The following is a 12,770-nucleotide window of genomic DNA, read 5'->3' on the forward strand; positions in this document are numbered from 1 at the left end:
TGTATGTGTGAGGGAGAACACAACAGCCATGTTTTTTATTCTATCAGTGCTTGCTACCTGGCCCTGCATGGTTCTGATAAAGCGGAGAAAAGTGGTAAAAACCTTTTCTTTGGATTAAGTTTAACTGAGGGACTAAATATCTGAGTTTAGAGACTTTAAGTTTATGAAAGAAATGAAAGATGCTTCAGATCTGAGGTTTTAGGAAAACAAAGGAGTGTACAAATTTAGGAAAGTAAGACAGGAGAGCAGATCACTGAAAATTCAGCAGGGGCAAATGAAGCATGAAGTGAAGCTATACATCCTCAGAGATGGCAGCTACTGGAACAACTTGCATAGTTTTGTTGGATAATCTTAGCACTAAGTTCAAGCCAGGAAGTTGTTCTTAAATGATTTCACTCTAGATCAGTTCAGCACAGTATCAATGGGAAATAAAAGCAGCTGGCATGGTGGAGGAGATACAAGCAGAGATACACACTGGTTCATTTGTCATTAAACTTTGTGAAAAGGCAAAGTTCACACTGGATATTAGGAAAAGGTTTTTCATTGAGAGGATGGTCAGTCACTGGAACAGGCTCCCCACGCAAGTGGTCACAGCACCAAACCCACCAAGGTTCAAGAAGCATCTGGACAATGCTCTTAGCTATATGGTTTAGTTTTAGGTAATCCTATGAGAATCAAGGACTTGGACTCAGTTATCCCATATGGGTCCCTTCCAACTTGAGACATTCTATGATTCTGTGTACACCCATATCAGCTTCAAGGGGCTAAGAGAACACTGTCCTTCTTAGAAGACATATCACCCCAACACACTCATATAACAAAACACATAGGAAGGACGTAATTTCTTCCAGAGTGATGCAAGAGGCATCACTGACCTAACTGGAGCTAGCAAAAAGTAGTCAAAAGATAGGTTCAAGATTAGGACAGAAGTGAACAGGTAGGTGTGAACCCACCTGCCAAGAGAAACAGTGAGATTGGACTGAAAGAGTAGGCTAGAAGCATGGAATAACAGAGGGGTTTTGCTTGTGGAATAAGCTGTCTGCAAAAGCACTTAAGCTTACTCTTTGCACATTGATTTCTACTGTTGCTGGCAGCAAAGTAGGAGTCATCAGCAGTTGTTTCACTTCATATCTCCTTTTGCATACTCCATTTAGGAAGAAGGATGGCAGAGCCCTTCCTCTGGCAGGGTCTCCGTATCCAACCTCACTAATGTATGAGGATTCCCATAGCAGATGTTTCCTGTTCTGAGGCCGAGCATGTTATCTGTAGCACAATCCCTGCCCAGAGGGACAGAACCAGCATCAGGAAACCCTGTCTTTAAGACCGAAAACACTTCAGAAGTTAAAGGAAATCCTCAACACTATAATAAGGCTTTCAGAGAAGGATGTTCCAGCCTTTTCATCTTCAGAATGAAGATCCCTGTAAAAGTGTTTTGTAGTCATTAAATCTCTGAAAATCTGCTGAAAAAAAAAAAAGAAGACAAACTACCCCCACTTCCAAAAGCAGCGTTTTGATAGCTAGCTTTGGAGAAGTATGCACGTATTAAGCAGGTTTCAAAATATACAACACAGACAACCTGAATCAACATCAGGTGTGTTTTAAATTAAGCTCTGGAAATTTCCTCACACTAAGAAACATCATGAATCACCTTGTTTGAATTATGCTACTTTGCAAGGTTTAACAAACTTGCAATGTAACATACTAAAGCCAACCATTTTGTTGTTTGGTTTGCCCTTCTGAAAAGGCTAGAATCTTGAATAAAATAACTAGAGCTCAAGTGTCAATGTAAGCGAACATCCTCGATATCATATAATTGAAACTAAAGCAAATTTTTTTTTTAATATATTGCTTTATTCTACAAAAAAAAAAAAAAAGTTAAATAGAGAAAATCACCCATATTTACAGATGAGTAGGCATGGGCAGCAAAAAAAATCATTTAATTTTGTTTTTTAGTGGAAGCTGATCAAGATAGACTCAGAAGGACCATAACTGTTCAGTTCCCTTAAAAAGGCAAAGCTTATTCCAGGTGCATCAGCAGGACCTACCCCCCAGCAGAGTTCTACCATGCTATGGGTCACACAGCAGTGGTCAGACAGATTGAAAGCTGTCCATGAAGGCAAACTCCACATATACACCACGGTATATGAGAGAGCTGTCTGTCTGGAACAGTGACTTGTCCTCACAGCAACCTGTTTGGGTGTTTTAGGAAAACAGAAAAAGGCTCTCCCACCCAACCTCTCCCCCACCAAAAAGAAAAAAAGGAGCCACAGAGAAGACAGTATGTTCCCATGACCCATTATACATTGTACCCGTACGGTGCAGATGCATGCACAGACCCCAATTCATTTTTCTAGAGGAGCACTAGCTACCAAAACATTAAACCCATCCAAATTAATCTGAGAAATCTTTGCTTCTGGTGCATTTCCTATGGTTCAATGGAGATACTAAAAAACACAGACTGAAAAATTGCAAGAGGTCTTGCAACAGTGAAGCAACATGATAGTCAGTGAAAACCTGCTTGCTTTTCTTTATAGTTATTAAGTGGCAAAGTAGGTGAACTAAAACACAGAAAATATTTTAATAGCATTCTGTCAAGTATTCAGTAGAGAACACAACAAGATCCACACTTACATGCAGCTTCATCCACTGATAATTCACTGGCCAGAATCCCACCAATTTTACTGAAAGATGGCATCTGTATACCATACTTCTCTAGCTCCTTTCGCATGTTGCTGATTTCTTCCTCTATTTACACACACAAAAAAAGAAGTATTATCAGAACAAAAGCATAAGAATTTCATTATGTATCACCATACCTACAAACATGGGTGTTTGGCCAGAACTTCTAATTAGTTTTCCTCCCCATTTTGAAGGAATCTGAGATATGACAAGTATTCCCTGCAAACTTCCTCCCTTCAGTCCTTCAGAGACTCACGTTCATTAAAAATAGCAGCCTCCCATGTGTTTGAAACAATGTTGTCAGAAGAGAAATAATAGAAAATATGTACAGTGTTAGCAGATTTACAGGGTGGAAACAACATCTAACTGATGATTAGAAAAGCAGTTTTTTACCTGTGAAGTCTACTTTTCCCAGAAGGTCCTGGATCTGTGGAGCTAATCCGAGTTTGAAGAGATATAAACTGCAAAGAAGAAAAAAAGAATTTAAAGTGCATGTGGTTGAGGTGTTTGCTTTTCTGTACAAGAGAAAAGCACTTCTGTGAAATTTGTCATTTAAACCTTGACTTTCATAAGCCAATACAGAATAAATTGTCTACAATTTTCTTTATGCTGTATTTTTAAGTCTTAGAGAAGGAGAAATATTTTCTATTTCCAAGCAGCATCTCTAAGAGAGAGGCACTGCTAGTGTATCTCAGATCATAGGGGATGTGTAAACAAGTAAAAAACCTTAGTGACAAATAGTTAAAGAAATGCAAAAGCTAGTATTGGGGAAAAAAAAATCAAAATGTGAATGTACTTTAGTACATCTTATAGCTTTGGACTTATGTGCTGTTTTGACTTGCATTATTACATCCCTGTAATGAATAGCCAAAGACACACAAATCCCTGACACCCTCCTTACTAAACATAGAGAAACAAGGACCTGTAAGTCCATCCAAGACCATCTCAAATATATTTGTGTCATTAGCTATTTAAATTTTGGAAAATAAAGAGAGCTTAATTTAACGTGCTATCCAAGAACTAATATTTTTGTTTCAATATAGCATGAAAAATACCTGTAGTCATTATTCCTAGAGCTCTGAGGTGCTACCTGAAAAAAAAATAGCTGAATACACACCTATTTTCTTAATACCTTCTAAATCACAAGGCATGTATTTATCTGCAAAAGCGTGATGTTTCTATAATTTATTACTGAAATTCAATAAACAAGTGAGTTTATCAAGAAGGGATAAAAAATGATAGACATTAAAAACAAGACTTATTTAAGGCATTTCTCCAAATAGATTGTTTTCCACCTTTCTTTTAACTTACGCACCCCAACTTCAGTCATTGCAAATGTGTATTTTGGTTTAGGATTTTGATATCTAGAAGTTCCCTTTTGTGTTTTGCTGTAGAGGGTTTTTTTGCTATTAGCAAATTATAGGATGAGATTTCAAAACAAGTATTTGTAGCTGCTCAGAGCATACAGAATCAGCATTTATCTTCCATGCTACCATAGCTACTCCTCTGCTCTGTCACAATCTGGATGAACACAACAGATCTCATGTAGGCTGACACTCTTTTGCAGCCACTCAAAATCATTGCCACTGCCATTGTCTCCTTTCTAAGCTGTCTGAAATGCAAATTAGCTATTGCAGGAGAAAACCTCTCGTGACTACAGTAATGAGCCAGGTTCCTCTGTTACCCTGATCTGCCTTCCAGTCTTTCTTGGTAGAAAGAGATTTTGCTCTAAGTTTGAGACAGGGACACAATCCTGGCTGAAGCACTGGGGATCAAACAAACAGTTATGGAGATCAGTGGCATCACAGAGCTGTGCTGGTTCTTTTTTTGGGTCACCAAAATAAAAAGACAGAGGAAGAAAGAGTGTTATGAACATTAAAGAATATTTTTTTTTTGCTGTTCAGCACTTCCAGGAGAATATTGAGCCAGGCGTGATACTTCCTATGCTCCTTCGTTATGGGTGAGCTTATTAACCACCAGATGGTGCTGAAAATGCGCTTTGAGTCTTGCAGGGAACACGAAGACACTTCTGCTCTGTTTTAAGGTATAATTTCACTTGAAACAGCTTGCTTAATGCTTTTATAGTGTAAGTCGAACTTCAGGGAACCACAGAGTCAAAAGCAGGAGACGTTTTAGTTAAGGAAGCTGGATATGAGGCATCAGAAACAAGGGGGGAAACAAAGGGGAAAGAACAGTCCCCAGGTGAAACTCCCTCCAGTATGAAGCATCACCCACACAGAACTGCAGCTCATATCAGGCAGAGATTCCTGGGTCTTGTGTTATGCTTAGCTCATGTATAATATGCCGTAAAAAATAGATCTGAAAATAGTGTGCTTTTTCTTTTAAAGCATGCTTGTCATTCTACTATAATCCTAGGAAAACAATGAAGCTGTCCAGCTTCAGAGGGACAGTTTGTCTAGGATGCAGTGATCTGCTTGCAAAGATAATTTGAAAACTGAATTTTTCAAGAAAAAAATATCCCTAAGCACTGCTATTTATGAACAAGAATCACTGTTAGCACCTTTATTTAAATGAAGCTGTTCTTAACTGTATTTAGTCCCAGAACAAATCCAAATAATCTTTCACAGGAAAAAAATGGTGCAAGAAATGAAACCCATTCCTTCATATTTTTGAAGTCAGGCTTCCGGGATTAATGTTTCAACAAAAGAAAAGTAAGAAGTAATTATATTTAACAGGAGTCTAGAAACTGTTTGCTAAGTCACTCCTTCCTGACCAGAGCAATGCTGTATTTGACAGCACAGGTCGTCCCATGTGCTGTAAGTGCAATGGTCTTTATTTTAGACTTGAAATATGGCATATGTTAAAAATATATATAAACCACCATGCTTAGTGTCATTGTCTATCTTCAGGCCCTCTAGCAGCTCAAAGATCATCAAAACATCAAATTACCGATGGCTTTCCCTGCAAAATGCTGTTATTTCAGATGTGAAATACACTTTTTGGATGGAACTTCTTGCTCCTGTTACCTACAGTTAAGGCTATTTCATGGCTCTTAAAGGGGTAGTTATAAATGGTCTTATCAATTTCAAACACTTAAGTTATGCATGCTGACTGCACATAAAAGAATTCAGGTAGGAAAAATCTGAACTAAAGATGGCTTCAGGATTTTCAAGAATGAGAAGAAGAAAATACCTTGTTTTAAATTTACATAGTTTTGTTGGAAATGTTGCTTCAGAGTAATGACTTCATAGCAACTAAGAAAGAAGACAAAGTAGATCAACCCCCCACCTCTCTGAGAGAGTGCTCTATATTTCCAAATTATGAGCCTTTGAAAATTTAGCATGTGCTGCAAGATGCATCAGAATTTAACATTTAAACTCAATGGTGATTCTTTATGTAGTGGTCACATGCACCTATGCTACCACTGCAAAAGTGAAAACCCTGCTTGCAATTGCTGTTTCTCCATGCTGGGTTTTAGGACCCTGAGAACCACAGGGACATGGACTGGGTCAGCAACAAGGGTCAGTAAACCATGTACTGATTCCCTGGAGAGGGTGCCGTGGCAATCTCAGAAAGTAGAGAAGACAGGGTACATGGCATGAAGCTGGGAGTACAGACACCAGCAGATTAGTACTTTAAACATCAGCAGAAGGGGAACAGAACTAGACTCCTACAGCTCAGCATTCCTCTAATGCCAACCCAACTAAGAACACTGCTGGCCAAGCCAAGTTCCTTGTCCTTAATTCTGTTGTTTCCCAGACAGCTTTCAATGTAGTCTATGCACCATTCAATACTGACATTAGAGTTTGATTTAAAAGACTCCAGTGAAGGACTTACAGCAAGCATTGTAGAAAAAGTTATGGAAATAAGTCAAACATAATCATTGTTTCTTCTATTATTAAGTGTTCTATCATATACAGGCACATGGGCCTACAATCTCATGGGAAAGCATCATAAGTGAAAGTATTGCAGGCCTATTCAGTGTGGCATGACACATTTGATATAAAGTCCTTTTCTAAAATAATAGCACTAAAATAAAAAAAAATACGTACAGAGTTAGAGCTGTGTGTTGATATACAGCAAGGAAAAGTAACGTAAACAAGACAAAGTTGGAAGTGAAAGCTTAGAGAGAACACAGGCTTATTCTGATACTGGAATAAATCCTGGGGTATGTCAAGATGATGAAAGGAAAACTTCTACTGAAGGTCAACCCATATAAAACTCCGTTCAAATAAAAGATTTACTGTCATTTCAAAGATTGTATGGATTCCTCCATATATGAGGAAGCAACATTGGAAAAACTAAATGTGTTATTCCACCTCCTGCAAAAACTTTGAGCTGACCCATAACGTGACTGGAGGGACACACAGCCCACTGTGTCAGCCTGAGCTGGTTAACATTATAGCCCTGTGCATCCTCTTTAGGAAATCACTTCAAGCTTACACAAGGCACTCGCTGTCAAAACAGACTGCACTACCAAGTTACAGGCAAGAACTACCCTCAAATAGTCCTGGTGACACTGCCCTGTTAACATTACACCAGGTATAATAACTTCAAGGGTCAAGACTTGAAAAAAAAATACGGGGCTATCAGATTAAGTGCTATTTATTGACAGTGTGTGCATATCCCAGAGTAGAAGAGGGGGCACATAATTTCAAGGATTAGCCCTAAAAATGTTTCAATAAAGCATGTATTGAATAGCTTCTGACTGATAGCCCTAGAGCAGCTGATGTGCCTTTGAACACTGTTACAAACATAGAGGAGAATTTGAGGTGTAAGTTAATTATTTTCTCTGAAAGCTTAGTTACAAGAAAGTAATGAAGGAAAAGGCCTCCACACGCAGGAAATGAGCTAGGAGAGCCACAAGAGGGTGGAGCTGTCTGCCAACACCACTGTCCTTCCCACCAGGAACAGCAAAGGGCAGATGTTTTTGTGCTAAACATCAAAAAAATCCTTAAGACAGGACATAAAAAATTTTTAAGCTCTATTTTCAGTGGTGTGGTCAAAGCCTCCCTGACTTTACTTTCAAAATCGAGGTGCTTAGAATTTTGAAATCTTGGAAAATGTTAATTTTTATGTGAATTACCTCAGAATATGGTAATTATTTACTTCGCTTTTGGGACAGAAACATATCAGTTCATCATAATTTTCACTCTGATCAGCACATCTGCACCATGGTTATACTAAGATTTTGCTAAGTTTCTGTTCATTTATTTGATTTCTGTTGCAGTATGTGTTTTGAAATTCCATGTGCACTTTAAGAAGGGGTGTACTAGTGAAAAAAAGATGTCTGTGCTAAATTCAATAGTCCTTATTTTCTATTTTGAAAATACTTTGGCCAATAGTCCTGACAAAGTTGAAGTTTTGTCTCCAAATTAATGAACTTGTAAATTCTGACAGATTTTGACATACTGGTTCCCCTAAAGCCATTTGCAGACTTACACTCCCAGCTTTGGCAGCTACTATAACTTTTATTTGCATCACCAATTACCTTAGAGCATGAATGCAGTATATCATCCTAGGGATGTTTTTCCTGTCGTAGACATCTGTGGTCTCTGGATAAAAGATCTAAAAAGCAAAGAGTGCACAGTTAAATAAGACGACTTGTTACTGAGCAGAAAAGTTTCCTCTGCTTAACCATACCTTAAACTTAGAGAATTTCAGCTGTTACTTCTATACAGTTATAAATCAAGTCTCTTCTGATCTTATTGTAACTTTATTAGTAGTTTTCATAAGGAAGAACTTAATAAAGCATAAAAGCTACTTAATGAGAGGGGAAAAAAGAAAGATAAGCAGACAGCATTTCGACAAGATTTTTAGAAAAGGTCCTTTGGCATAAGCTCAGCCAGTAGTGCTTGTCCTCCTACAGACACCCAAAACCTGGAATACGGTTACAAGTTGCAAAGCCTCATTGAAAACCAAACTTATCAAGTATGGTTTAAAAGTGCGTGATTCTAATTGCCAGCACCCTGAATTTTGTGAATACATCATTTACAAAGATATTTAGAGAGAGGCAAGAATTTAGCCAAGAAGTCACATCATAAGTTCCAATTCTGGTTCTACCACTAATTTGTTCCTGGCCTTGGTCCCAGTTGCTAAACACTGTTTCTCCACAAAAATATAATAAAAGAGTTAGTTAACTGTGAGAGTTGGCAGCACGCTTCCAATACAGGCCAAGCACATGGGGCTGCACTGTCCCACGGTTAATAGGACAAGACTGAGTAAGACAGGAGCACAGTGCCCTCTTTTGCTCAAAACAGCTTTGTGAGGGAGAATTGGGAAAGCTTTTGGCCATGACCATCCTCTGCAACAGAAACATAATCTGTCAGAGGAGGGATGGCAGGGTGGATCCCTGCTGCACACAGGGAACTAAGGGGAAACTAAGGGGAAAAAACCCCCTCACCTGGGAAAGGCAGGACCCCTCTCATCTCTATGGCAATTTTGATGACAGCCATGGATCCCTTTTCTGCATATGGGCACCTGCACTGAATTTGCCTACAGTGGCTGGCCATTAGTCCATGTAGCTCTTCTAAAGGCTGCCTGAGCATCTCAGCTGTGCCCAACTGCGGTGCATCAGGCAGCACTGTGGCTGCCATCACTCAGGCACCCTGAGGCAGCTGCAGGGCAGCCTGGGCAACAAAGTGCTCACCTCAGGCTGTGTGTGGGTGCCAAAATGTCCAAACAAGCAGCATAGGTCTTTCCGCACAGCCCTTCCTTAAAGGATTTTCATCCAAAATAGACTCACTGGTGCCCAGAAACAGCAGCAGAGGGGGGAGATGACAAGTGAAGACCCACAAGGAGGAAGATAAATATAAGAGGTGACCCAAGAAAGCAGTTGGTGGAAGGAGAGCAGCAGCATAGTCACGCAGATGCACTGGAAGGTGCAAGAGCAGTCTGGAAACAGGGTAGAGGCAGAGAAACTGGGATGTACATTAAGAGGAAGAGGCAGCAAGAGACACGATGCGAAGAGGTAACCTGAAGGAAGCAAATATTTAAATTTTCTGTTTTAAACCACATTCCTTTCAGGCCCGCACAGAGACTGCACTAGCAATAAGACTTAGTTAAAACACTGCTACTGTCCCATTTGTCCTCACACAGGGGAAGGACCCTGAGCATTTCCACGCACAGCATTCATCCACAGCAGCCTCTCACAACTGACACTCCCACTGCTTTCGACATTACCTTCTTTTCAGAGTTGTTTTCAGAATTACCTCTTCCCTGTAGACTTACAGTAAGGAACTGTTTACGCTCAAGTAGAAGAAAGGGGGTCTTAGTGAGCCAGTGACTTGAGCCACTTTTTATCCTAAAATTTGAAGGCTTACCTTAGGCAGACCAATGGACTCCATTGCTCTTAACCACTGCACAGTGTTGTCAGTGTGCCGAAAATGAAGGCCAGATCTCTATTAGAAAAATAGGAGAAGATTATAAAAATCACATTAGGTAAAAAAACTCTAGTTATTGATCCTCCTGTTGTTTCCCAGTTTTAGATCCTGAAGCTAAATTCAAGGAATTTTCTCTTATTTGAACCTGGAGACCAAAGTGTAACAGCCTCAATCCTGCTAATGAAGCATCCTAACACATCAACAGCCTCATGCCGAGTCCAGCTCTTTCTTTCATGTTATGTAAGCCAGATTTGTACCCATCAGGGTGGACCAGGATTGAAGTGGAAATTTGTACAGTCCTTCAGTAGTTGTTTGAGCTTCAGGAGTAGAGGCTGGATGTCAAATACCAGGAACCAAAATATGGTAACATTGATCAGGCACTGTTGCGAAGGAGAACAGATAACATGGTCTTAGTCAATCTTCAGTTCTGCATGAATACCTGACCCTCCCTACAGCCTATTCAAGCAGCATAAGAGCAAAGTGGGAGAGTATATATATTTTTTTTAAATTAATGTTATTTTTTATGGTAAAGCAAGAAAAGAAACCTGAACTCTGGTTTTGGAGATTTTCAAGAGAAGAATTTAAATGAACCCAGAATTCTTAACCATGGTTCTGTTAACCATATGGGACCTAAGTAATTTCTCAGCTCTCAAGAGCCAGTTATATACACCTTAAAAATGTCCACTTCAAATTTTTTCTGCCTGCTCTATGTGTTGAGACAATGCATTCCATAGTGAAACTGCTGTGTATGAATGTACATATTTCTATATTATCAAGGATCTTGGAGATAACAAATGACTTGCACAGGTAACAAGCTAAGCTCAGTTACTAGTAGCTTGTTTTCTGCTTTTCAGTGTTAAAGTTGATGAAATAAACACACAAATCTAATGAAGTGAATGTCAAATATCCTCCTATACAAGACGAAAAAAGTTTGGAATATTTATCAAATTGCTTTTGACTCCTATTCCTAATGAGAAATAATTTTATAAATGGTAAAGCTCATGTTCTTCCTGGAGCCAGAAGTGTAATTCGTTCAGCCTTAAAAAGTTGAAGTGACACCAGCAGAGTTTTTCTAAGGGTAAAATATTTCTAACTTATTGTGCTGGCTTCTTACTGCTGTCAGTCTTCCATCTAGTCCCAACAGTCTTGCAAGAGAGATACTGAAAATTAACCAAGCATGCTTGGTAATGTTTCACAGTTGGAAAACAAAAATTTTATTTTTTTGTTTTGACAGTGAAAGAACTGAGAAAGGTGTTACCTTATAGCGTGCCTGTTCCACATCGTAGATCTTTTTGTCTGACACCACATTAGGTGCAAAGAATTTTGCAAGCTTGGCAAGGTAAACACCATTTCTTAAGCCTTCTTCCAGTTCTGTAGTTGGGGGCAGCTCTTCATCCAAGCAGACCTCCATCCATCTACAAAGACATTTATGAAATTTTTAATGTAAATGTTTTAATATAAGTGGCACCTTTTGCCCACAACCACTGTCCTTTTAGTGTCACTACTATAGTGTAATCACAGCAGAAAAGGGCAAGGGCTAAGGGCAAAATTCTCATATTCACTCACATGGCAGACCAAAATGACTAGAAAATCGTGTCTGCAGTATGTGATCATGACCCATCAGGAACCAAACAGCATGCTTTGAAGTATACACACCTAAGGGGTCCAACTCAAATCTTTTGAGCAGCACTAGGCTTTTGAATAGACAGTAATCTAAGCTGAAAACTAGAATAAATCATGGGATGTTGTATATTATTGATGTTTGCATTTAAAAAACTCTGATAGCTATGCCAGTGCTGAACCTCATGAACATCAAGGCCAGCGGTGGGCTGGGTGAAGCTGGTTCCAATGTGCTCTGCAACACAAGCTCACAGCAATGCCCATCTCAGTACAGAGCACTCCTGCAGATTATTTTCCTCCTGCAACACACAGAAGCTCTCCATTGTCACCCAAGAAACACAGTGACAGTGCTGGAGGAAAGCTTTTTGTTGAAAAGTCCAATGTACTTTATGCATTTGAGCTCTGCTTGGCAGTAAGTTGGCTGAAACATGGCTTCTGGTTAGTGACAGTGACTAAATCCTCCAAGGTGGTAAACTAGTTATGTATTTGAGACTTAAGATGTGATAGACATGGGACTACACAGAAAACAGTAATTAATTAAATACATAAACAGTTCAAAAGGCAAATAACAGACATGAAACCATATTATCCAGTATTTTTATATAGAGTAGCCTAGAGAAATTGTTTCCAAGGCACTCCTGAAAGAGATTAGTGTCCTAATCACTAGACCAAAAATTCCTTACATTGGTGGTCTAAGTGTTTTGGCTCTGTGATATTATTCTTACTTCTAGCAGCTAAATCACATTACAAGAGCTTTAAATCAGCTTAGTTCTTCCCAGTACTTTTTTTTTTATTTTACTCAGTCAATCTCTGATGCTGCTAGGACATTAATATCAACACAAAGAAGAAAGATGAAGGGTAAGAACAAAGTTGAAGACACTAGTTCGGTTTACTTACTGTCACTAAGGCAGTGTCACTGTGAGACAGCATTACAAGTCTAACATCACCTCCAAAGGAGTGATTTCAGAAACCAGAAAACTTGGATCCAAGTTGAAAACAAGCCAACTTTTACTCTTCCACAGAGAAGAAAAAAGCTCACTACATCATTTGGTTTCAGATTAAAACTCTAGACAAATGTCCTACTTCATTACACTTTTGGATTTGTTACAGGACACATGAAAGTTGTTT

General features: G+C 39.1%; 1 protein-coding gene across 8 annotated transcripts in view; it reads right to left on the reverse strand.

The window, feature by feature from the left end:
- The window catches only part of IQGAP2 (IQ motif containing GTPase activating protein 2), a 105,641-nt gene that overhangs the window by 51,332 nt on the left and 41,539 nt on the right, over positions 1-12,770 (reverse strand). For all 8 annotated transcript variants that reach the window (XM_017808177.1, XM_017808173.1, XM_017808170.1 and 5 more), the window contains exons 2-6: positions 11,281-11,437; positions 9,963-10,040; positions 8,132-8,208; positions 3,073-3,140; positions 2,632-2,745 (exon numbers count right to left, since the gene is read on the reverse strand). In XM_017808177.1, coding sequence (XP_017663666.1) covers positions 2,632-2,745; positions 3,073-3,140; positions 8,132-8,208; positions 9,963-10,040; positions 11,281-11,437 — 494 coding nt within the window. The remainder of the gene's footprint in view (positions 1-2,631; positions 2,746-3,072; positions 3,141-8,131; positions 8,209-9,962; positions 10,041-11,280; positions 11,438-12,770) is intronic.

Source organism: Lepidothrix coronata, unplaced genomic scaffold (genome assembly GCF_001604755.1).
Source record: "Lepidothrix coronata isolate B3197 unplaced genomic scaffold, Lepidothrix_coronata-1.0 Scaffold22, whole genome shotgun sequence".
NCBI classification, from domain to species: domain Eukaryota; kingdom Metazoa; phylum Chordata; class Aves; order Passeriformes; family Pipridae; genus Lepidothrix; species Lepidothrix coronata.